At 39.8% G+C, this 27,223-nt stretch overlaps 1 protein-coding gene across 1 annotated transcript; it reads right to left on the minus strand.

Moving 5' to 3' along the window:
• Window positions 1-38: 38 nt before the first annotated feature.
• TSPAN3 (tetraspanin 3) lies at window positions 39-25,488 on the minus strand. The gene is made up of 7 exons (XM_068958316.1): window positions 25,275-25,488; window positions 12,859-13,050; window positions 11,707-11,781; window positions 8,192-8,293; window positions 6,901-7,053; window positions 6,509-6,592; window positions 39-1,211 (listed from the first exon to the last, which is right to left on the minus strand). The coding sequence occupies exons 1-7, from the start codon at window positions 25,335-25,337 to the stop codon at window positions 1,119-1,121; spliced, it is 762 nt and encodes a 253-aa protein (XP_068814417.1). The 5' UTR covers window positions 25,338-25,488; the 3' UTR covers window positions 39-1,118.
• Window positions 25,489-27,223: the final 1,735 nt, after the last annotated feature.

Consider the following 27,223-nt stretch of genomic DNA (forward strand, 5'->3'; position numbering starts at 1 on the left):
GAGAAGTGAAAAACTTATCTAGTTGTATTCAGGAGGTGTTGATATTCCACCAAGTTTAGTTTATTGTTCTGTTGCAAGTTTCTCTAGTATTATTTCAAATACAAAGAACAAAACTAATACAAACAAGCGTCCACCAAACCTTAACTGCCTTCACTTAAATACATCCGTATTTAAAACTGGTGCTTTCACATTAAAGCTTACACTTCTAGCATGCCAGGACTCTGTTTAAGATTCCAGTGTATCTGTTCAAATGGAAAACAAGACATGTTTATAGGGAGGATATACAGAGATTTTATTTAATCAGGTTTACTATTTACAGTTGAGATCACTTTCACATACTACTTTGCTACTCTACATGGCTACATTATTTCCAAACCAATTGAAGATCTACAGTCTAACAGTTCACTCAACACATAAAACCGCTCTTCATAGAAAAATGAAATATTTCATTATAGAACAGTAGTGCATACATTATACTCCTGAAAAGCCAGCTCGTATTTTAAAACACTAACGCTTGGAAGATTTGATCTCTGAAGATCAAAACTGCAGTCACATGATTCTAAAATTTTGGTTAGTAGTCATTTTGTACAATTTTATATATAAAGTGTACTGGACTTCACTTAGGCGTTTTAAAAAGTGACACTGGTGAGGGGCAAGATTAAAACATTATTTGTCAAATTAACACAGCTGGCTTCCTTGGTACAACTTTGGCCAAAAAAGTTCCTTGTAGTGAAGGCTAACAAATTCTCTCTATATATGCAAGAATCAGTCAGTTAATGCTTAGAGGTAATCTACCAAAGTAGGCACACATCCCTTGACTTTCACATCAACCAAGTTACACTCAACTTGCAAATGGTTCTGAAATTAGAAAGTTTACTAGTATACTAAAACATTTAGATACATGAATAGCTGGCTAAAACAGTGAAAGTCACAGGTAATTATAGGGGTGTGTGGAAAGCTGAGTTGCTTTGCCCATCACCAGTGTACATTACAGCTGTCCTCATCTGTGAAAGGTGTGCTTTGACTAATTTTAGGGCTTGAAAGCTATCACAGTAGACCTGGCCCATTCACCTTCCACATGAATGAGATAAGATTGAACCTCATGTTCGCATTCTCTTCTAGGCATAGGTTCCACCAGTGATGAGAAGTTCATAAGCAGGATCCCGACTCCTCCTACATAGTACTATACAGGCACACAACATGCCCAGAAGCTATGGAGGAAAAAAAGAGAACAAACTGAGTACAAAGACATTTCAAGAGATTCAATTTCTGCACAGAAGTTGCCAGCGTGTTTCATAATACTGTAACTGTCCAGTAGGTAAAAGGTAACAAACGTATTGTTTTTGGAAAAGCTCCACTTTCTGCTGCAAGAAGCGTGGGCCACAAATTCCAGCCCTATTTTCTTGCAAAATTTCTTAGATATCTTTAACAAGAGCTTTTTGGGTTAGCTACTTGTATTCAACTATTCAAAAGGATGAAATAACTAATTTTAAGAGGTAAAGCTTTAGATACTGTATGTGGTATAAGAGATGACGTCAGACTCAACTGTGCTAGCTCTTAATTGCTATGATGAAAAAGGGCAAAAAGTGAGTTTTATGAACCTGCTTTCTCTCCTGAAGCAGATTTCAAATGCTGAATCTCCATTAGCATGCCATACTAGAAAGTTTAAGTCCATTGTGAATTATTCACTCTTAGAAATTCTCCTGCCATTAAACTCCGCAGGACTGTAACTACGCTGGCAAGTTTGCCAGAAATTTAGGCAAATTTATTCACATTTGCAAGACTGAAGTTAGATGAACATCATCAGGGACTCGGAACATATGATATTGTAAAAACGTTGCATGCTTTCAGAAGGCAGAATAAGATTGCACCTACTCCAAGAAAAGGTTTATAAAAAGTTTAGAAAAAAGGTTTATGGTCTACAGTAACTAGCAATAGCATCTGGTAAAATAAGACATTATCTTGATTTGCTCATGTGCATACTGGAAGAAGTCTGTTCACAGATGCAAATATTTCAAGAGGCTCTGTCACAGCTAGGAATTATAAGGCAACATCTAGCAAGTAGGTAAGTCCCTTTAGAAAGGCTTGAACAAAAAGTGAACAGAACAATGAAATGGGTGGCCAGACAATCAAATGTAAAGTTTCTTCATTTGAAACAGCAAAAATCCAGTGAAACCATATCACTAAATTGGATGGAGAACTACTCACTTTATTAGAAGTTTGATGCAAAAGCCACAGGCATAACACTTGTTGATTTTAAAACGAAAGCTTAAGTACTAGGTTGCATGTACAGGCAGTTAGGTTTGCTGAAACGATAACATTTTCAAATCCTAAATAAGCCTAAACAAGCAGTGATTAAAGACAGGTATGATGAAACTCTTCTAAGAGCTTTTAATTTCCTGGAAAGGATTGAGCTGTAAGGTTAAAAATATTCTGTCTGAAGTGCGTTCTCAACTTTGGACCTAAAGGTTAATTCAATTCAGGTCCAAAAAAAAAAAAAAAAAAAAGCATCTGCAGGATAACCTAGAGTATTGCACTTCAGCTTGTTGGTAAAATCAGCACCTTCCACTGCTTTTCATCAACATTTGGTGTTTCAGCTCACAGACTAACTCCCAAATAAGCATTATATTCATGTCAGGTTCAGAGTTCCAATCTTTAAAGCTGCCCATAAGAAAAATTGAGTTACTTGAGAGCATGCCTCTTCGTGGCCAGTACCTTCCCTTCTAGGGAAGAAGGTGGTATCCACAGTTTAAAAAACAATTTTAATTAAGTAAGACCTGTGAGATAGAGAGTTTGTCATAGCTGCCAGCAGCTACAGAACTCTATGAAGACGGCTTGCTGTCTGCAAGTATAAGGATTTCATCTTTTCCCCCTGTTCATAGTAACAAAGCGCACATTGTGCGGAAACACACCTCCTTTAGTCTTTGCAGACTGTTTACGTGAAGGTATACTATCAGAATCATAATCTCAGTTCAAGTTTCCCCTCTGGTCTAATATTAACTCATCCAGGCAAAGCAAGCCAGATAAGAACCATCACCAGAAGGACCTCAGAAGGATTAAGCCCAATTCAATTGTGTAGTCACTAAAAAGGGAATCGTAAGTATTTTTACCTGATACGTCATGGAAATCAAATCATTGCTATGCATCATTCTAGCTATGTATTTCAAATTCCAAATACAGGGAATCTCATGACACCTACAGTTATTCAGAGATAATCCTAGTCAATGACTCATCGAAGACATTCAATTTATGTGTAGAGAGTTATGTAAAATCTCAAACAGTATCGGTATAATAGTACAAACTCATGAAATCAACTACTGAATCACTTCTTAAAACTATTTACATATTTTAGGAGGTTAGTGAGCATATTCCTGGAATTCACTGTAAACACAGAAGTGATTCCCATATATCATCTTTCTCTATAGAAATAATTTAGCATGACAATTTGGAAAATCTGCTAGCACCTCTAATAAACCCTCTCTAAAGCAGTTGATTCTGTTTCTCCTCAGCATCTACTTAATATGGTGAACAAAAATCCTTCAGATGTCTGTATTAAGACATATTCACATTCCTTTCTAAAATTTGAAAAGCATTCAGAGAAAAGTTAGTAGTAGCATCTCCCACAATCACAAGGGGGAGAGTTGCCTGCAAACAGTAATATATCAAACCTGCTTTCGCATCAACCAAATTGCCTTTTTTATAGGGGGTTGGGGAGTAGAAAGGGGTGTACAAAAAAGCTCGGTGGCTTTACTGGACTGTAAGAAAACTAAATGGAAGCCCATGTCAGGAAACTGATATATACTCCAAGTTCGGTATAATGTTAGTGATCACTATACTATTTAACTACAAAAGCTACCTTTAAGAATGATCTCTCTTCACCTAATCAAGCAGCACTCTTACTACTTCTCATTCCCTTCAGTTTGCCTCCGATTTATTAATAGTTTTATGCTGTCAGCATGGTGAGACCAGGGAATTGTTGCATGCCAAGAGCCCTTTGGTAACTAAAATATGAAACCAAAGTCACCAAAAGTGACTTTTATGTAGAGAAGTTTTCCACAAATCCCAAGATGTGCACAAGTTCTGCCTTGCTCTTCTCAATCTTTTAAAGAAAGTATTCATGGCTAAATTTGCTGAATGTAAGTTATCAGAGATAATGAGCTTTTGGAGCGCCTTACTGTATAATATATTAAGCAAAAATCAGGTCAGAGCAGACTCTATATGATGCTTACAGGAGTGGTAATAAAATACAAATGATTCACCAGTTATTTGCCAGATTTTCAATCCACTAAATTTTCAGGATGTGACCTGGGTTATATGCCATTTTCTGAAGATTACGTTCTTGTTTACGTTTCAATTAGCCTTTACACTATTTTGCTGAGAAACAGGTTAAGTACATACTTAAATCCTCTATTGCAGATAAGAGTAGGTCACAACCACATTGAAGACTAAAGCATTACCATGTATTATTTGTCTGCTGAAAGCTAAGACATATCAGTCAGAACATGGCTTAATATGAACTCAGCTGAAACCAAAAAGTTTTGTTTTTTTTTTTTTAAAAAAGAACATGCAAATTTACAGCTGGAATCATTTGAACTACATAACAAAGAGATACTATAGTGTGACCTCTGACGGACTTTAGTGCAATTATTACTCAGTGAATATTACCTAAGAGAAATCTCAAAGGTATTCCAAACACCCTTTATTCTATAATCATCTTTATTCCATTAATTTTCCAAATGGGTGTCACATAAATCTCTCTGCTTAAAGTTGAAACAAGTTCAAACTGCCATATCGCCTCACTAGCGGAAAAGCTTCTCATGTTCTTGTTTTCTTGACAGACTGTTAATACAATATGGACTTTCAGCTGATAGCTTGATTACTGACACATGGAGACAAATCAAGAAGCACCCACTAAAGAAAGGATACAACCAACATATTTGCCTAGAATTGATGAGCCAGGAAGAACAGAAGGAGGCCAGTAGACATGTTTCCCTTGCAAGTATGTGCCAGAAGTTCTGGCTCAATCCCAATAAAGAGTTTAAAAAAAAAAAAGCTGCATTTTTGGGGATACCATTAGTCAATCTCTAAATTCCAAAATTAGGAGTCATACCTCCTTCTGGTAGGGTTCTGGCTCACCCTGCCTCATAACATTTTCCCTACATAAAAAATTTGCAACAGAAACAGGTAAAGAAGAGACCATGGTTACAGTGAATAACCTTCATTTTAATTGCAACAAAATATTTAGTCCGCCTGAACACTGAAATATAGCTTTAACACCTGAAGTCATAAAAATAGCAATTTTGAAAAAGTGTCTTCCTTCAGAAGACTGAGCACAGATCTCGACAAAATTAAAGTTTCATATCTAAAGTAACCCAGTTCTGGACACTTCAACAATATTAGTGTACAGTGTTACATATATTTATGAGAATAGCCTTGCAGCACTGAAACAAAAATTCATATTTTCATAAGTTTGTTTACAAAAGATGATTTAACCTCAAATATACAATCCAGCTCAAATTCTCATTTTGAAAACAAAAATGCCTAAATTGTTTGACTCAACCGGTACAATGTTTTCTGATTTCAAATGCTATTAAGGGCACAAAACTAACTTTGACATTAGTTTTCAGGTCTCAGGTTTCAGTATGTGTAGTACATTTCTCAGAGATAGAAATACTGCCATGGTCCAAAAACATTTTGTGTACTAAGCCTCCAGAACTGATGAGCACTCAAAATTCCAGTCGTACAGACATCTCTAGAAGACACCTCTACTCTTTTTAAAAAAAGAAAAGTAAACACTGAGACACACATTAGCCTTTATTTTTTCCATTACTTTTTATAACCCAGAAAACTAAGAACTATAAAAGTTAAGATATATGCGAGAGACAGCCTGCACTCAATTTTAAGGAGGCAGGGTCCTCAGTTTAGAGCTTTTCTGCAAGTCTAGCAATCAAGACATCTCCAAGCCACAATGCTCAATTTAACAAGGGCAGAGCATGCTTGTCAAAGATGCTGATATATCTTCTGGGTGGTTTAGACATTACTCATACGCCATGAAACATTCTTAAGTTGAGGTACCTCTAAAATGGCATGAGGTATGCGCTATCTGTTTTAAAGTGGTAAAACAAACACCTTATGTGAATTCAAGTGCTAAATGCCATCAGAGCACACTCATGAGCTATAGACACCTGATGCTTAGGTGTTTAGTTTTCAACATAATTTAGCATTGACATTCTAGTAGATTACTGCATATAATGTTTGGACTGCTCAGCCTTCTTCAATTCTAACAGAACATACATCCATGTAACAGTAGTTTTTACATCACACGATAAGTTCTGTATTAGAAGTACTTAGATTCTTTTGATTGCAGTTCATTTATCCCCAGATCAAGTAGGGGATAGACTAGAGTTGTTAACAACCTGCACATACCTGTGATAACCTGGAAAGCAGATTAGAATTTCATTTGAGAAAAAGTTTGCAGCTTAAAGAAAAAAAAAAAAAAGTCTCTTACCTGAATAGCAGCAAATGCTAGTGCTGCCCAGATAACATACATCATTATCTCTTGTAGCTTCTTTACAACCAGAGCCTCACAACCCTGGAACAAGTAAACTCATTATATATCCATCTGGCAGCCATAGGACACAGGCAGGGAGGACCCCTCCCCCCACCCCAAAACAGTACAGAAAGATAATCCAAACACAAGATAAGACCAACTTAAAAGTCAGTACTGACAATATAATACGGAATATAATGGAAAAAGGGAGATTTTTTTTTTTTGAAACCATGTTTATTTCCTGATAAACTAAGTATACCCAATATTCCATACTCCCGCTAAAAAGAAATTCAATTGCTGTCAGCAGGTCCACATAGCTACATAAGTTCATATTTTGTTGGCTATCTTACCTCAGAATAAAGGTCCATTGGGCGGGTCAAACTGCCAGTACAATTGCTGAGAGCTGCTTTGCAACAGCTAAGCGGCACACTGTTATTTTTAGTTTGCTTGAACCAGACAGTATTCTCCCAGTCTGAATAGTTATGGATCCCACAACAGCGCAGCTGAAAAAGATACAGGTAAAGAGCCACCGGGTTTACCAGTAAAGTGGAACGAGAGTACAATTCCAATTGCAACACCAAGCACACACATATATTAAGATTAGGCTGCCTCTATTACTTGATAAGACAAATTATCTGACAATAAAGTTAATTAATCAAATTACAGACTGAATGGTTTGTAAAATTACCAGTAGCTTTAAATCATTTAAGATATATTCCTTACAATGCACTGGCTTGAAATTCCAGTTCTTGATGAACATTTAACAGCCTATTTCATTCCCCCCCCCTCCCCCCCCCCCCCCCCCCCCCCAAGACAAAAAGCTTATTTTAGGCTCAAAATAGCTCCGTCATTACAGCTTTCTGCAGTGGCTTGAGAAACCCTATGTTTTCTGGGCATAGTTTGGGATAAACCACAGTCCATTCTTCTCACAAAACAGCGTTCCAGAATTTAAGTTAATTTTATACAGTCACATGTGGCTATGTAGAAAGCCTTCAGAATGCTTGCAGACTTCTGTGGGCCTTGGAGTCTTCCTGTGAACAGTACAGGTTCCAGCCTAAGTGTTGAATTACCAGTTTGTTGTCCTTCACTTTCCCTTTCAGCAAGGAATATTTGCAAGGTACTAATTAATAGTACCATTGATTTAAACATGTCAGACACTTACATATAGAAGTACCAGTCTTTATTTATGCAATTGTAAGAATGTTGAAAGCTCCTCAATGTCACTTCACTTTGATGGTTATTTTGCCCCAAAACAGCAAATCCAGAAGCCTGCAACACTGAAATTCAGCTAGAATCAAGAATGCTTTTTTTGGCATGTTCTAGACAAACCTCTGTAGACATGAGAGCATTCTGCAATGCCCCATTGCAGAAAAATAAGAAGTAGAGAAGTACTAAATGCTTGGATCCTAACACTGATTATAGATAGCCTATTATGGAGTAAAGTACATCTCCCCAAAGATTTCATAATTCCACTAGCTGTAACAATTCACACTATTTATTGACCAATTAGCTGCTTACTAGATCTGTCAAAACAGGGGAAGAGATCTTACACAAAGAGCAGAATAACACAGCATCTACATTTCAGAGACAGAAAGGACCGAAAAGCTTCTACAAAACATCTCCCGCGCCTGGCTGTCTCACCTGCCTCTGTACATAGTCAATAGCACGACTGGCTGCATCAGGATTTGTCCCATTATATCCATTGTATACTTTCTGAATGCTGTGATCAACTTCATCTTCCACCTGTGAAGTATTAGCAAAGCATCCACATTAGCACAAAGACAGTATAGAGGTCTAGATACAAGAGTTTCACTTCTGACTATAATAATTCAGTAAGCAGAGATAACCCCCATCATCTGAAATTAGTATATTTTGTAGGTACAGCTTCTTAAAAGTTGTAAATCAATTTTTGCAAGAGATATTACTAGTCTACAGCTAATGGTAAAGAAAAAACGCCACCACCAGTTACCTTACATAAGATTTTAGACAAAGCAGCTTTGAAAGAAGTCTCAGAAAAGAAGCTGCTTTTATCATGATGCTATGGCAGGTACACCATGAAGTTGAGCTCCATGCAAGAATATGCACCCTCCTACTCCTTCAAAGTTTCAAACAAAAACAACCCTCCCCCCCCCAAAGCATAACCATCCGGGCTAATTGATTAGGTCTGGGACACCTGCTTTTCCTATTCTGCCTGAAACACAGGCAAATTCTCAAAGACTAGGCCTTTTTGCTGACTCTTCTATCCAATAGTGACCAAGCTCTCTGTTCAGTTTTTCTCCCCACTACTTCCTGAGAAATGGCGAGAGCAATACATTGCACATAGCAACAGCTACTGGAATAGCTTCCAAAGCTACTGCAGATGAGTCAAGCTGCTAAAGACGCTGCCAAGTACATGTGTTAGAAATGGATGCCACCCAAGAATCATCACTTCTCCCCCAAGATGACTGATAATGCCCACTTCTGGAGGAAGTCTTTCTAGAACCTTTTAAAAGAAAGATGCTTCACTAACTGTTAATTAGATGCACAGAAAGTTTTTACAAGTTTGGTGTAGCTAAATATCAGTACCAGAGTAAGGGGGGAGGGGGAAGACAATTCAGAGCTAATTTAGCACATGCAGCAGGAATTGCTTGCAAGGAGTGTAATCTGAGGACTGAGTATTAACTAAGCATGCATATTCTTTATTAGACTTGCACGTTACACTAGGAACGCTGTTATCCTTACAAATAGATCTGCATGAAGACAGATACAAATTAAAGCCAATTTAGCCTGCACAGGCACTTGTTTCAGCCTAGCTTAAATCAGCTGTTTAACGATCTAACTAATCCGATTTACAACTCTGATTCTGTTTGTCACACATAAGAAAACAGACTAGTTTGCTACATAGGTTTTTAAATCATTTCAATCCACACCTGTATACCATTTGGCTTACAGTTAAACTAGGACAGTATTATGCCCGAAAGCTATGCAAATGACATACAACACAAACAGGAAAAAATCTTGACCTCAAACTAACTGGCAGGTTTTGTGAAAAAAAGCGGGAGTGGAGAGAGAGGTGAATCACTATGCAGTAAAGCCTACAACTCCACAACCAACTGACAGTCTGTTTTTAATCCCTGCTGCCATTTTACAGGAAACCCTACCTTTACTGTTAAAGATCAATGCTAGCAGATTTTGCAACACGTCAGTCTATCATGATATGGCCTAGGCAAGCTTCACATTGTTCTGAATGAGTCTGTAAGCTGGATCCATGCACATGGGTTTACAGATGCATGTTGGGAAAGCAAGTGATTTAAAGGTCAGTTGCTATACCTTCATTCGAGAAGGTACAATGTCACCTCATTGAGGCAACACAGCATTTGACTCATTTGCATTTAGTACCAACAGTTTTGACCATTACTGCCATGACTTCAATTCATCTTTTTGTGCAAGTTTGTAAAGTTTACACTGAAGTAATTCTAACATGACTCGGGTGCCTTGCTTTTCCTTAAAATCTAAACCCTTCCCCAAAACACACCCACAAACCCTATATAGGCCATGTCTGAAATTGAACTAAGTAAGCAAAGCACAGAGCTTCCTTTTTTGTCCTGGCCACAATAATCAGAAATCTAGGCTGAGTTAACCTCCCAATTCACTACTGTTAACATTTGTTTTCTTTTACACTCATGTTGTACTACAAAACAAGAATCTAAGACACTAAATAATGAAATGTAGTAGAAAAATGCATTTTTACTAAAAAACAACCCATCTCTCTTTCTGAAAGATGTAAGATTTAATTTTCAAATATAAGCTTTCACAAATGCCTCATGCCAGCATAAGAACATGCTGCCACTAAAAAGATACTGCCTTCCCTCTTCTCTCAAGCTCTGACCCTGCCTTCGTGTTTGTGAACCTGTATGGCAGGTAGCAAGGCAAAAAGGAGAGATGACAGGAATGCGCAGCCGGGACCAACCCGATTTTGGATTGGTTCAAGCGTGTAATTTCACAGATAGGCTAGATAAAATAAGATACATGCGTCTTTCCTATCTGCTCTGAATGCTATTAACTGGAAAAAAGCAAACCACTGAGACTGGAACCTAGAAGAAAATGAGATGACCACCACTCTGTCCAGATCAGATCCACGGTGATGCCTGAATTAGTAGACGGTAATACACTATGCCTCTGCAAGTACTGCAGCAGAAGGCAGCCATTCAAGTTACGTAACAATTCAGAAAGATTCACATTCTCTAGGAAGCACACCACTTTCCTTAATTGCTTCTAAGGACTACTTCTGCTACAAGGTAGAGTCCTAGCTGAACAACCACCCATCTTTCCAAAGCACTGCCAAGATCCAGAAATCAGATGCAGACCATGAGAAAATATATCCCGAGTTTAAATATCTCTGATAAGGAATTTCTAGGGAAGCAATCTATTACAATTGTTGCTAAGTTTGATTTATAGTACATAGTTCAAAGTCCTCTTCTCAGCTGCTTGAGGCAGTTTTCTTTCTGTAAAAGAAACTCACTCCCTGGATTTTTACTTAATGGTTGTCTTATCACCTCTTCCAGGAAAATCAAGCTAGCAGGAGAAGGCCAAACTAGCAAGACTTGGGTTCTTTGCTCATATAACCACAGAAAGTCAGAGAAAGGCAAATGCTGCTTTAATTCAGCTTGCTATTAGGCCATCATCGAAGCGTCCTATGATGCTGTCATGCTACTTGGCACAGCTAAGAATGCAGCTATAACAAAAGCCAGCAGAACGGTGCAAGTTTGAATTTTCTTCAAGCTACACTGCAACAGATACCTAATGTTATGTGCTACATTTCCAACATGCATTTTACTGGTAGACGTGTAACTAACGAAACAGGACCAACAACAAATATTTAATTAATGAAAGTTGTTCCTAAGACAAGACAACTTCTTCAACCATAACCTTGTTGACCACCGGTAAAGCTAAACTGTAAATATTATCATATAATTCAATCTATTTGACTTGATTTATTACACAGTATCAGTTTTCAGATATTGGTTTCTCAAATTAACTCACTTAACCCGGGTTTTTTTTCTTGAGCAAACAGCCACTGGCAATTCTATAGAATCAAATACAAGACAGACTATACTATTTTTGTATTTTGGTCATAGTTCGCAACAAAACATTTATCGAAATTGAGGGATTATTACCTTTGCTCTGTAGATGTATCCAAGAACAACCACCACCACTTCAGTGATAAAAACCAAGAGCAGAATGATCACGAACTGCAAAACACAATCCAGAGTATTTGTGCAAATAGTTTCACCTATCTACTTTCTAAAAGTCTCAAATTGAGCCTCTGGGGCTTGTACTAAACCAACTGCTCAGGTAAAGTTTTAATTTAGCAAATAACTTAAAGTAGGCAATTAAACTGACCAAATGAGTCCAGAGTTAATTTCATTCGAGAAATTAAGAGTTCATAGCTTCACCAAGTAATAAAGAGAGTTAGAGCTGCCCAGATAGACAAGCGCTGACCGTTAGGAATGAAATACCAAAATGGACTGGTTTAATAAGTGCTTCTTTCATTCTTCTTCCTACTAGTTAAACCTCAGCATTACATCAAAGAGGCTACCTGGGTTGCTACTTCAGAGCAGTAGGTAGAGCAAGGGAATGTTTTGTTAGATCAAGCCCTGAAATAACTGACAGAGACAGCAAGCTATGCACCTGCCTTGGTATATTTAAGAGCACTCAAATTGTTAAACAAGGCTACAAAACATCAGATAAAATACAAAAGAAACACAGGGAAGGGTTAAATACTGGCCTCTCTCCTCTTTTCTTCTTGTAACCCAATTCTCAATTGAGGTTACAGTTAAAATGGTTTGAAACAGATAGCATAACATACTGTAAACAAAATGTCCAAATTAAGCCACATCAATAAAGTTTGGGCATCATAACCACCTTCACCTTCACGCAAGGCACAAAGCAAGATGGCTCCTGGCCCACCCTTCTCCCCCTCCAATTTCAGCTTTTCATCTAGATCAGATAAGAAAATTTAAAATAGTATCAATAAATCATGACACAGTTTTAAAGTGTTACATTCAAGGAGATGACCCCTGTTATAAAGGAATAAAACTGAGAAGTCTCCCACTGGCAGAACCAGTTAATTTAACGCCATTTTTCAGAAGAGAAAACTGAAATAACAAAATATAGACAGAACACAATACCAGGAGAAAAATAAAGTGTTTTAAAACAAGATCAAAATAAACTGTTGAACAAACATACATTTTAGAAGTCTATTAAAAGGGAAAAAGGTAAAATATTCATAACAGGCAATCACCATCATGATGAACTCTGCAACTTACAGTAGCGAGTCCACAGCGACTTTCTCGAATCGTGGCACAGCACCCAATTAGTCCAATAATAAAGAGAAGCGTCCCCACAGCTATGATAACAACTGCTGGAATGAGCGTGTAGACATCTTCAAAGAAGTGATCATAGTCGTCATATGTGATGAACACATAGGCTCCCACGTAGCACAATATGCCTGCTGCTGCCTACAATAAACACAATAACTCAGTAAGCTTCTTTGAACGCCAAACCCTCCTTTCTGTAAGGCTATTTTGCAACAATTATTTTTACCAAGCTCCATAAAAATAATTTTCCTCAGAAATTAGGTATTTGGATATTGACTTCTTTGCTAGGTTATAGGGTGTATCTGTTAGGCATCTCAAATGGAAGATACTAATTCCAACTTTCAAACTACATTTAATCTAGGCAGATTTAGTTTTTGACTACAATATGGCAGTTTTCCCTGAAGCACGTTGTTAAGGAACGAGGGCAACCGTGCTATGAACACCAAAATCTTGCTGCCTGTTCTTCCCAAAAATGTCTCTCCTGCCCCATGAACTAAACCCTTCACATAGTCTAACACTCAAAGTATGAGGCGGCACATGAGAACAGGATTCCAACCCATCCAAAGAGCAAGCTACTCACAGCTGAAGAACTTTTCATAACATATATGTAGTTCCTTTGTCTGGTATTATTTACCTACCAATTCTTCCATTTTGCTGTCTGACTACTATATGTGATCTAATGTTAGAACAGCATTTATATACGCATACCAAGCTTTAACCTCAGCTAGAGAGGCAAGAAGTGCTTAAGACGGCCTTTTTGAAGTGTTCACAGCATTGGAAAACTTGACCCTAGTCAAATTAGGTAAGAACAAGTATAAAAATCCAGTTATTAAAAGACTGAACTAAATACTTAAGACACATCCTACAAACCTTTTCAGCTTTTAAAAGACGTGCTCAAAAGGGTCATTGCACAAAACAATCTTTTTTAAAGGAGGAAAAAAATCACTTTGTAAGATAGTACTATTTAACAGCAAGTTCAGGCCGGTAGGATAAATCTGTTAGATGAACAACACTGCACAAATTTAAAACCCTAGAACAGAGCACACGTATCATTCTGAGGTGCACTTACCTCCCTAAAAATTTACAGGGCTCCCTACATATCAACATCTTCATTAACTTAAAGCTGCACAGAACTAGCAAAGGACAGACAGTCAATGCTTGACAAGCCAGCTAACACATTTATTTGGAAATAACCGCCCTTCCCTCAGCAACACTTGCTTTACAAAAACCTTTTATAACCATCTTTGGCACACTTACTGCAGAATGAAACAGTCCTATTACACATTAAATGTTTGATTTCCTCATTAAATGGGGCATTTAATAATTGATTTGCAATGACAGACAGTATCATTTGAATCTTTCACAATATAGACATTTTTCTCGTATCTCAACACATAGTCACATTGCTTTCCTAGGCTAAGCTAAAATACTCCATTCAGTAGACGCAAAGACTAAGCCATGATCTATGGAATTTCGCCTCGCCGTGAAGGGTGCAGTGCCCCTGTTACAATGCAGTCTATATTCCAGATGCAAAAGTTCGCAATTGAAATACTGCACGCTTTAGCTTCAAACCTGGAGAAGAACGCTGCAGGCTGCCTCCAGCCCTTCTTTCCTACTCAGAGGCCTTGCAACTGCCCCTGTCCCTGGACTGGGAAGGGGAACACAGACAGATGCATAGGGTTAGCTCAGGCAGCTAGAGGCTGGGACACACCGCCACAGAATGAAAGAATCAATGAATAATTCAGGCTGAAAGGGACCTCGGCAGATCATTTAGTCCAATTTTCTGTTCAAAGCAGGGTCAACACTGACTTTAGACCAGGTTGTTCAAGGCTTTGTCAAGTCAGGTCATTGAAGTCTTCAAGAATAGAGATTTCACAGCCCTCCAGGCAACCTGTTCAGGGTGACACAGAACAAAACAAGCCAAAAGAATACTGACACCTAGTATTTCAGCATCGCTTGCTACTATGTAATTTAGTACTGCAACGTTACTGCAACTCTTTTCTATAGAGCAACACTGCATAATGGCTGCGAGAATAAGGCATTAAGAGCCAACTCAAAAACATTATCAGTTCTAGGCAGATTTGAGCAATATATTTTCCCCCTCTGAAAATAAGTGACTACTCCACAGGAACGTTAGAGCATCCAGAAGGCTCACGTGCATCCAATAAAAGGTGGTATGTAGACACAACGTTAGTGAAACAACAGCAACAAAATAATTTAATGGTCAAAGACCAAAAGCAAGATACCTTCACCAGACAACAAATTCTGAAGTGAATAAGCTATTAAAAAATATTTAAAAAAATATGCAGCCATTTTGCACAAGAGACGTGGAAATGCTAATCCAATTCTAGAACTCATGCCTAACCATGTTAGGTATAAAATGGCAAAATGCAGACACACAGTTTCTGTATACAATGCAAAGATCCGAAGGAGAGGCACCGAACAATAGAATTATATTAACTGTTGCCTAGCAATGAAGCACGTGAATGATAGGCCAGTGATGTAATTCCTCCACTCCAAAAACTAAAACGCTTGTCAGAAATATGGCATTTTGCAAGACAGCAGGGGAAAAACAGCTGCAGTTGTCAAAGTATATAACAGACCTGAAATCAGAACCATTTGTGAACCCATTAGTCCTCCTCTGCTGTGTTTTAATTGAAATTTTTAAATGGCTTCCTTCTTTTCCAAGGAAAATCTGGTTCATACAAGCAGACCTGAGACAGTTAATTGCATGAGCACATACATTTAAGGAAACGCTTGGAAGAAGAAAATTGGTTTTAACTGTTAAAAAAAGCTTAAACTGTCTGCAGATGTCAATTTTCCTTCCTTATTTTGAGAAGCATATGCTCTCTAAAAAAGAGAAACACTTTGCTCTGCCAGTATTACAGCAGAGAAGATAAGTCTAACAAGCATAAGCAAGATATTGTCTCAAGCTTAAAAAAAAAAAACACACTGTGCTAAAGAAATTAATATTTTGTAATGACTAACAAAGTCAGATTTTCCTTCAGATTTCTCAGATTAAAGCAACAGTCTGAAGTCTAACTAAATCCTTTCCATGCATGGTACAATAATGACTAATCAGCCATGACAGCATTTGTCCTTAGGTTTACTTCTTCAGGAGTAGAAGCTTGAGCATTTTGGCAATAGCTGTATGTATTAGTCTTTCTATAAAATAGAAAAGAAAATTTGCAACAGAAATAAGAAAGTTGAAAAACACTGCGTCTATTTGATGAGGTGGACACACCCTTACCAATTAAGGCTACCTTCTCCTCAAAATCACTTGAATAATTAATCTTCTAAAAAAAAAAAAAAAAACACAACTCTGAAACTAAAGGTGCCTGCTAGATCTTTCACATTTATCTGTTTTAAAAACTATAAAGACTAAAACCCCTTTCCCTTGAGTATTACAGGTTAAAGCTATTTTTGAATAGTTACAATTACCTAGTCTGTAGAAAAACTGTAAAAATGGCCACATTATCCAGTTAGTTTACAGGAAAACCGTTTCAAATGCCTTCACTTTTCCTTCCACATCACAGCCATTCTCCAACCTGCTCTAAACCAGTAATGGGGCATCTACATCAGCATCTTAGTTGAGATTAGGAGAAAGCTTTTAAAGCAATCCTTTTTGCTCATCTCCCGATTCTTCTCCCCGACTACATTTTGGGTTGAATCACTGAGTGGTCTTAGAGGGACTAACTGGACTCCTTTTGGATGAAACTAAACCAGAAGATGAATGCCATTTAAGCATACTAACTGCTAACAGGTGTTCAGTCCATGGGACCAGACTAGCCTGAGGTCCTTCCTCACTACCCCCAGTGCAGTAGCATCAACACCTGGTCCTCAGCACAAACCACCTTGCTCCACATCTGTTGCCCCATGAATATGCTCATGCAAATAAAGCTCAAGTACCATTACAACAGAAAAAGGCAAAGAGGCAGTTTTACCTATATTAAGCAAGCTTCCTACATTGCACAGTGCTGCATCAGTTAAGCATGCATTTGTGAAGTTTTAATATAACATGGACTTACTCCAGGTATGATCTGTGGCAGTCCAAGCATAAAGTTTAACATGTGCCTTTCTAAAAATACATAGCAGTATCATGACCTTCCATCATTTGCTTCTCAAAAACAGAACAATCCAAAAGAAACTGAAATCTGTACCACAAATAAAGACCCAAGGATCATTAAAAAAGGCAAAGTAATTCATGTCTCTGTGCTTATGATCGCAGAGTAACAGTAAATCTACAGAAGTCTGGATTTGCTGAAGTCAAACACAAAGACATTTGAACAAAAAACCATCATATTTACTACCAGAAATTTTCCTATCATTAAATGGAAGTCAAACATATGAACTGCACACAGTTCAAATAAGCCTTTGATAAACAGGACTTGAAAGAGGAATTCTCAAACTTCATCTGCTCAAGGCTCTGAATACAGATGACAGCAGCTCCTGAATCTGTGCCAGGTCACATGCATCCTCCAGGGAAAGGACTGGTTACTCAGCATTCACACATCCCTTTACAGTTGCTTGCATCTCTCTTGTAGTGCCTAGCCTTAAGTGACATACTTGTTTTGGCAGTCTCTTTTTAAAGGTTATTGCATCCTAAAACATGAGTACAATCAACATAGCTTCTTGCAAAAGGCTTAAGCACTTAGCCCTCCCTTTCACCAGAGGGAAAGTGCAAGTATGCACAGACCTCTTAGAGAAAATCTCGATAGTATTGCTTTGGCATGGGCATCTGAGTAATTATTAAAAGTAGAACAAGTGTGCAAGTAACTGAAGAGGGGAATATTGAAGATCTAATTCATGATGCACATGATGACAAACAAGCACCTCTCAAAATATCCTAAGAAAGCATATTTAAAATTTAGTTCTTAGAGTAAGCGAGCAGACTTCCCCATGCCTTCAGGCTGGTCTCATACAGCCTCCTAAGCACACACCTACTTCACAGAAGTCAACTAAGAGCTTTCACCTTTGACATGCACTGAGGTATACAGGGCTTCAGGTTTTCCAGGCTTACCCTGAAACAGTTAGCAGTCTGCAGATACAAAAACAGTTCTTTCATGTTTTATTTTCAGTACATGTTTCTCACACGCAGTACTGTTTTGAAAGCTAAAACTTTTGCTGGCTAGAAAGATGAATGGAAAACAGAGCTTGAAACTCCTTGTTCTCTTGATCACCTTAATTTATAAGCTAATGCTTTTTTATGCTACCCTACCAATTTTCACCCAAAACAGATCTGAAGACTCATACAAGGAATTTTTGGAAGTACAAAGTAGTCAGTCACATTATTTGACCCGTTTGCCTGTCTAGTGGATTTTCTCTACTTTAGGGCCAAAATAGAACCCACAAAAAAATTTCAAAGGTTTTTTTTGGTACCCTGTTAATTAACTGAGCCAACAAAGAATATTCGATCCCTTGGAATCTGCCTTTCATTCACTCATTTAAGTGAATAAATGAGTGAAAGTAGCAGCAAAATACTGCATGTGAAGAGAAAACATTTACAACTTCTGTCCCAGTAGATAAGAAAAAGTATTTCACCTTTTTGGCGAGGACACTGAACGCTGGAGGAAATAATTTCCCATTAGTGCCAACTGTACTATCTTTGATTGGAAAACTTCAGTAGTAATACAGATACCACCCTAAGCATGAGCATTTGTCATCCCATGACAATCCCTGTCTTGAAACTGATATTTTAGTAAAATGCACTATGGTACACTCAGATATACCATCTGTGCCATCTTTGATTGAGAGGGGCAAATAAAATTGATTTTCTTTTTCTTGCCTTCCACACCAACAGTCCCTCACTTTTTCTGCCTGGATTCTGTCCAAGGACCACCTTCCCAACCTGTATATGGCTCTCCTTAGGTTAACCTTAAATGAACCCAAGTTTCCATAGCCTTTCTATGTGGGAACACGTTTTTTAAAAGGCCATACGTTCCACATGACATTTCTGAGGGTGTATAGTTTTATCAGTTTCTTTCTTCATAAGAATGACTTTTCTCTCATGCAAACCAGTTCAAAATCATCTACCTGTAAGAAAAAGTAAAGTAGGAACCTTGGTACCATGCAATTTTCCATCCCAACTTTTTTCCTGCTATCTTCAGCAGCAGTTTTGCACAATACTTTTTCCTTATTTGACTTCTACTACTTCACTTTTCTGATATTCTCAGTTCTCCCCATCATTAGGGTACTCACAGTCTGATCACTGTCAAATATAAAAACGGTACTCCTGTTCTGCAGCTTTTCTTCTAGCTTTGTCCTTCAAAAACTAGTTTCTCACTTTTAACATCAAAAGTCCTATAGGAGCTCTCTGCTGTTTATGCCTCCTTACACTCTTTTCAGGAGTACTTTGCTACTCCCCCGTCACATTCCCCCTCCCCGAAACAAATATACACTGATACTTGACATTACTTTCTGTACTTGCTTGAGCAGGTGCCCATCCACCTCAGAATCCAATGGCTTCCTGACACTCCTTATGTCATTCTCAGCGGCCACTGCCTGGAACACCGAGCTGTGACTGTCTCGCAAACCATTTGTGAGAGGAAGACTAACAATTCTATTCAGTTTTATTAACATGGTTAAAAATATTGTAAAGGCTTACAACACAAAGCAATGGAAATCCAATTATAAGCCATATTTTTATCTATACTAGCTGAGTTCAGTTCTGTACCAGTACACTTTAAAGAACTCTAATTCAAACGCTCTTGCAACTGAATCAAAAGGCTGAGCTAAGCTTCTTTTATGTTTGGCGTTACATGTAAGTGTCACTAATCGCAACAGGCAGTGCACAAGTAGATTGAAGATTTATTTTTTAAGAGGAGAGATCTTAACAACATGACCAAATTCATATAAAAGAATGGTTATCAGGGTTGCAACTTGGCCTGATGCTCCGCTATTTCCAGATTCCTTGCCCTGCACAAGAACAATGATTATTCCATTCCAAAGTTGTCTTGCCAGCTAAAGCAGTACTTTAAACTGCACTTACTATTCAATGATGTCCTGTTTAGCTTTGCAAGTTGTTCTTGCTGCTGTTAAAAAAAAGGTGCATCTTTAAGTAGAAGACCTGACGTAAACAATCCCAAAGGTTCTTGGGAATCGAAGGTTTAAAACTCATAACTCATCTTGTACAGACTTATAATGGTACTACTGTGTTACTTAAAAGGAAGTCAAAGCCTTTACAAAAAAACCAGGGCCCAGCCCATGCTTGCTACCTCAGAATTTGTCTTTGAATACAGTAAGAAAATTGTTTAGCGATGTCTTGACAATTTCAGGGGTTGAAAAATCCTAGTTTCTGGTAAAAACATATAAATAAATTTCTTTAATGCACTGGATTCCAAGCTTTCCTGGATGTTGTGCTTTCCTGAAAATAAATTCCTCACTTCACTGCCGGAGCACCAGAAGCACAAACTATATAACTTCCACATCCAGAAACAAGAGTCCTTCAAGGAAGAGGCTTCAATCAAGTAATCCCTAATGGGTAGTCTATTAGCTTATATGTCAATTTTAATCTATGAGCACCGAAAACCTGAGAATTTTCTTTAGTACTTCCCATTCCTTGAAAGTTCAGATCAGAAACAACTCTCAAGCTCACAACAAAAAAGAAAAAATTGCTTGCCCGATTCCTAAACGTAAAAGCAAGCGAGCTCTAATTTTTTAGGCGATCTTTCTACCACTAAATTTCCTTCAATTCTGGGGTGTTTTCTTTCTTGTTCTCTACTAGAAATCCACAATGCATCACACAGTGATAGCTACAGCCCCTTTCATGGATAAGGGCGCTATTTCCTATGATTTAATACTACCTAATTTCTAACGCTACGGTTACTGTACTGTAACAGTTATGCCTAAGTTGTAAAGTGAGTACAGAATCGAGTGAAGTTTTCACGTTGTACAGAACTGAAGTCTTGAGCTTTCTCTGAACAATCAAACCTTACCAAAGAATGCTTTATAGTACCTTAGTCAGCTAAACTAAGATTAGTGATTTCAAAACAGTTAAATAGTTGCAAAAGCAGTTGAAAAAGATAGTTCGCAACTACTGAGTAGAAAGCACCATAGAAGCAGAAACAAAGCTCTTCCATTTCTAGGGGCACTTCAAGAAGCAGGTCATACATGTGAAGGGGGAAAAAAATCCACAGAACAAAAAAAATATATATATATATGTCTCTGTGAAGTACCTTTGAGCTTAAGCACACTTTGCTAAATTATTTAAAATTCAAGTATTCTTATATAAAAGGGATCTACATCATATTACTCCATGCAACTACCAGTTTCAATGCTGTTTTTCTCCAATATCTTGATTTGAAAGTAACCCACGAGTCCACCGCAGACTTAACACTTGTTTCCCTGGCAAATAAAACTCTGGTAAACTGTGAAAGTATCACACGAGAAATTTGGAGAGGTGCATAAATCTCGACCTAGCGCAAGACTTTTCCAAAGAAGACGAATTTGTATAATCACTTGCAAATTGAGTGGAATTTGGTTTATTACCATCAACAGTCACAGATGAAAGTGAGCAAGGCTATGAACTGCTAGCAAGCCTCATCTGCTCAATTCAGAAGATCTGAAAGACAAACATTGCAATTGGTTACATAGAGCTGGTACCTAAAGTGACTACAACCCATCAAAGTCCAATATTGAAACATAAATCATGAGAAATAACGTTCTCTTAAGAGGGCTTGGGTAAACAACTAAGGACACTCCTCTTGAGGTCTTCTACCACAAACGGTGACAGTTTGCATTAGGAGTCTTTATTGCCATTGTTTTAACTAGCTAGCTTTCTTCTCTGTGCAACAATTTGGAGCAGGAAAAAACTTGCCACTGCTAGCTCGCTCACTCTGTATTAGTTTTTCTTGTACAGCCATGTCAGCTGTAGGATTTGTTAACAACATGAGCCACACCTACACTAACAAAGCTTCCACACAGAAGCAACTTTCTTGCTGCTGGTCTTTTCTAAAGCTTAATCATTATCAAACACTAGTATCTCACCATCTCTGAATTAAAAGAAATGGCAGGAAATAGACTATGTATGAATGCAATATATACATAAGCCTGGAGTAAACATCTCAGAATATAGTATAGTGAACTCATACTGAACAGTAGCAGTATTGTGGCTTAATGTAAGAGTGAAGATGCTATCAATGAAACTATGCACTTTAGTCGGGGGGGGGGAGAAGACTACGCTCTTTATCTATAAGGAAATACGACAGCTTAAGCTGCTCTTTCTGTTCTTAAGCACTTCAAAATCAGGGTGCATTTTGATACTACTATAAGGCTGATCTAAGAGATCTAGCTGCTGCTGCTTAAAGCACAGGCCCGCAACGCTGAGCCCAGCTTTCTCTTGTTTCTGACCCTTTCCTTGTACCAGTACTTGCGTCCACCTGATACTCGTTACACCAGGGTCAGGAAGCTAAACAAGCATAAGTTTTCACCTTTGTTTTAGGGTTAGTTTTCTCCCAGACAGGGACTTAAACTAGTTAACTGCAAGGTCTAAAGAACACCAATGCCTGCCCAAGGTGACCAGCAAAAACAGCACAGCCCCCTTCAGTAACAACTCAAAATTAGATTTGCTTGGCTGTGAAGCTTCAAATTACCCTGAGAATGGCAGGGATCAGCTGGTGATAGCATCACAAAAGCTGAAAGTCATACTAGATAAGAAAGTTCCAGCTTTCTTATCAACACAGCATTAGGTTCAGCCTATCAAAAGAACAGCTGATAGATATTAAATACTCCTCCCTGAACTCTACTCTAGATTAACATCCCACTGGGGAATTCGGGGTAAAGCACTACAGAGAAAATAGTACCAAAGGAAAAATTAAGGATCAACATGCTTAGCAGTTGAAAAGTTGGTTTTTGTTAAACTCATCAGTAGCAAATGTAACTGAAAAACCTGATACTCCATCTTTGCTTTTTCTTCAGGCAACAAAAGTGATAAAATTTTCCAAACGTCTCACATACGTAAAGCTCTGAACTAGCAAAGCACTCTGAACAGTCACATCATCCCACAAGCATCAGGCAAATGCTTGGGGGTGGGAGGGTTACAATTCACTTTTATCAGCTACTCCAACAGGGTTTTCCATGACTCTAGCTAACTCTTCTTGGGCTTAAAGGTGGAAGCAATTTGCTGTTACTGTAGACCATGAAGAAGGCTGTGACCATAACATATAGGATTTAAACATGATATTCTGCAGAAACAAACTAAATTTAAAAAAGCAATTAAAGGACCTTTCAGAGTTACTTGAGCAATTACAGGTGGTTGTCTACTGTTAAAAGTCTCAGTGGAAATCTGGATGATCTAAACATCAAAACTAGACCTACAAAAGGATGGTGATCAAAAGATCTCTGCAATGGCATGAAAGCAGTTATATAGTCAACTAGACTGGTACTACAATACTAACATACAAGTTCAGATCTGTCAACAAGTGAAATACGCTAGATTCAGAATTTCATTCTTCCTTCACTTCTGCCATTTAAAATAAGCATACTACTTTTGGCAAAAATCTGTAACAAAAGAGGACACATCCATTCTTTCCTATTTCTATGCAACAGCTTGTTAAAGAGAAAAATATTTTATAATTTTCACTTTCTTTGAAAACCTGCCTTATTCTACATGCAGCTGACCAGCAGTATGGTTGTTTCAGCCTAAGCAACCCAGCTGCCTCCCTACCAAAAAACTATCAAGAGAAGTTGATGACTTCTCAGACTGGAGACAAGTTGCAGAATACAAGAACAGGGATGTTTTAATTTGACATAAAGTATTTCCTCTCTGACCACAACCAGTCCATTTTAAAATGGAGTCAAGTTTGTCTCAAGCCAAACTAGTCACTAAAAATCAAAAGCACTACATTCAATACTACACAAGATTTCCGCCCTTGCCTCTATTTAAGCCGAATAATTGCACAAACTTTGACCAGGTAGTTTAATTACTAAACAGAGCAGACACCAAACAATCCCCATCAGATACATAAAATGAAGACTAAACACTGGGGCTTAGGGTGGGGTGATACTGCATAAAGAATATGCGTTCATTTACACAAAACAGAATCTAATTTATATCAGCAACTAAAGGGGGATATCTATTTTAAGACACCACCAAAAATACAACTCACGACAGCTACGTATCTAGTCATAAACTAGAAGTACCACATGGCAGCTATCAAATTGCTGTTTAAATGCCATTTGCAACTATTTTTCTGACATAAAAAGCCACACCCAACACAGGGGGTGCCTATACCAAAAGGTCGATGTAACTAAATAATGCTTCAAAGACAAGCGATCAAGCCTAGATACCTCAGTCAAAATTATCGAGCCCTAATAGGCACCACTTCAAGTCCAGTGTGCCTTGTATTCGCTGCTCATCTCTCTCTGAACTCTGAGCTTGGGACACAAAAGCCAGTGAAAGAGCACGGATGCGCACCTAGACAGACAGTGATTCGTTTTTAAGCATCTGAGAAAGGTATATTTTTTTTTACAAAATTAAAGACAAGAGCACGTACCATGTAACACTTGTTAGATTTCATAAGGCTTTCTATATCAACTGAAAAAAACCATAGCTGTATATAGCTATATTTATCATTCTAGTAGCCTATTACCCACTACTCCATTTCAAAGCTGAAATTTTTGAACAGCTGGGACAACAGGTCTGTTCCTGGAGCTGGGATTAGATGATGAGAAAGACTTTGGCTCGATCCAGAAAAAGCAACCTTAGAATATACACAACGCTCTTAACGCTTAAGTAAATTAAACCACAGTTATATTGTTCTCACAAGGCAATTATGCCAGTGAACGTTATATCAAAATGCAGCCTGCGTGCCCACTCTGAAAGAGCAGCTTACAGGAACCCACTGTTCCAACAAACCAGGTAAGCTTTTGTCTCACCGCCAGCACAGCTTCGGTTGTGGCAGGTTTAAGAAATACATAAGTGCAGTCGTGCTTACTGGAAGAAATGAAACGCAAGGGTAGCTTTTAGATTATGAGCTGGACACATCACAATTTTATACTAAGAATAGGTGAAAGCAAGCAGCGCTCCGCACGTATCGCTGCGTACCTGAGACAGGCGCCTTAGGCAGAAGGCCAAAAGGCGGACGGCTAACGCGGTTTTACGAGAATTAAACCGGCGAAGACCTGCGAACCCCCGCAGCCCAGCGCAAGCTGCCTTCAGCTGTGGAAGCGTCTCCACCTCAGCTCGCAACACCGTTGCTGACAGGCTCCTGAGGCGGCACGTCCACAGCGCCCGCCACCTCTGAAGTCGGGGGGGTGGGGGGGCAGAGAAGGGGCCGCGCGGCGCCTGCTGCAGCCCCTCAGGGCCCGGCCCTGCCGGCAACGGCGCGGCGGAGGGGAGGGGAGGACACCCGCCGGCCCCGGCTCACCCAGAAGATGAGGTTGAGGAAGACCAGGACGGTTTTGGAGGAGGTGATGCCGCACTGCCCCATCGCTGCTGCCGCCGCCGCGCCTCAGCCTCCGGCCGTGCGCCTCCGCTCGGCTCCGCTCCGCCAGCCGGCCCCGCCTCACGTGACCCAGCCGAGCCCCGGCAGCGGCGCGGGGAGCCTAAGATGGCGGCCGCCCGCGTCACGTGGCGGGAGGAGGAGGCGGCACCTAAGATGGAGCACGGCTCCTCCTTAAAGGGGCCGCCGCGGCCGTCCGCAGAGGCGGGCTGCGGCGGGCCAGTTCCGCACGCGGGAACTTGGAAGAATTCTCTCCTTCCCTCTCCTCGCGGGAAGGACGCCGTTCGTCAGCTTAGGGAGGCCTGGGCCACCCCCCGCTGCCATAGCCAACGGCGCCTTTGAGTAGACCTTCCAGTCATGAAGGAGGGAACCAGGTCTAACCTCGGCCTAAGCAGCGGCACGGTGACAGGACTCTGCCTCCGGGAGGCCGAAGGGCAGCTGCCAGGGCCTACCCGGAAATCCTAGGCCGTTGAGCCAAACGTGCCGGGAATTAAAACCACATAAGTGAGAGCGGTGGCGCGCACGAAGGTGCCAGCCACCCGCCAGACGCGTCGTCCTAAACATCCTCCGTGAGGAGGGGCCGGCGGCGCTGCCCTCCCTGCCCGCCGCGAACGACACCAAGGTTCACCGCCCAAAGCCTCACAGCTTTGCCTACGGCGAGGCCTGCGTGCGCACTGCCGGATTTTAGCCAGGAAGGATGGTCAGGGGAGGTTGGGCGTGACGCCCCGACGGGCCTCCCCCGTACGATACACGGGCTTGGCGTCCCCACGCTGCCGGCTCTCGCGCCGGCCGGGCAGCCTCGAGGGGCTGGGGCGCGCGGCCCGGAGAGCGCCCGCCGCGCGTCGTGCAGGCGGCGCCGGTCTCGCGGGAAGAGGCAACGCTTCCCCCGGAGCAACCGGCCGAACAGCGAGGACGGGGCAGGCGGTGGGGACAGTTTGGACTCACCTGAAGGAGGGTGGATTGCCCGGGGAAGAGCAAAGGACATGAAACCTAAGAAGCAATAAGGAGAGGTGCAAGGTTTCTGCAGGCTGGGCAGGAGCCAGGGCGAGGTAACAACCTCCCAAGACTTCCTGCTCTGTTTATTTATAGGGTTTCTCTTCGGCACAGCCAGGAGCCATCTGCAAATCGCGAGGGCCTTGTTTGCCGTCTCCCCTGTCACACCAGCCCCCTTCTCTCCCATCTTTTCTGGCATCACGCTGTCTTCCGGCAGGATCTTGCTCTTGTTTTTCTTTCTCTTCTCCGCGCTCCTCTTTTGCTCTGCTGAACTGTTGCCGTTCCCGAGCTGTCCCCCCGTGCTCGGTGGGGCGCTCAACAGCTTCCCCCTGCTCCTTTTGTCGCAGATTTACTGCTCAGGTGGAAAAGAAACTTCCACGCATTGAGGGCCTGAACGTTTTGGGGATCGATCTTGTGAAGGGAGGAAGGTAATAATCAGTTATGTTTCACTGCTCTGTTCCCATGGTAGCAAAGTTAGTTTTTTCCTCCCACAACTTTGGGGAAGTTAGATGCAGAACCAGTTCCTAGATACTATGGAGATATTAAGTCTTTTTTCAGCTTTCTTTTCAAGCCCTTATATGCTGATAGATGAAACTTCCCAATCTTACAAGCCTTAACACAGCATTTCCTGTCTCTAGCAATTAGTTTATATACCCACCAGACATGCTGAAAGTTTGTTGCACTGTTAAATGGTTTTGCAGTGAATTTCTGACATTTAGGGTGTGACAGCGTCTTGTACTTTGTTTTTTAATGTGTAGTCAGCTTGTGTTTTATATGTTATAATTTTGTGACGTATAATACTTTCAAAAACACATTTCCTATACCTTTAAAAAAAATGATAAGAGTTGATAGAAGAAAAGCCTAAGACTAGTTTGAAAGGA

Source organism: Struthio camelus, chromosome 12 (assembly GCF_040807025.1).
Source record: "Struthio camelus isolate bStrCam1 chromosome 12, bStrCam1.hap1, whole genome shotgun sequence".
NCBI classification, from domain to species: domain Eukaryota; kingdom Metazoa; phylum Chordata; class Aves; order Struthioniformes; family Struthionidae; genus Struthio; species Struthio camelus.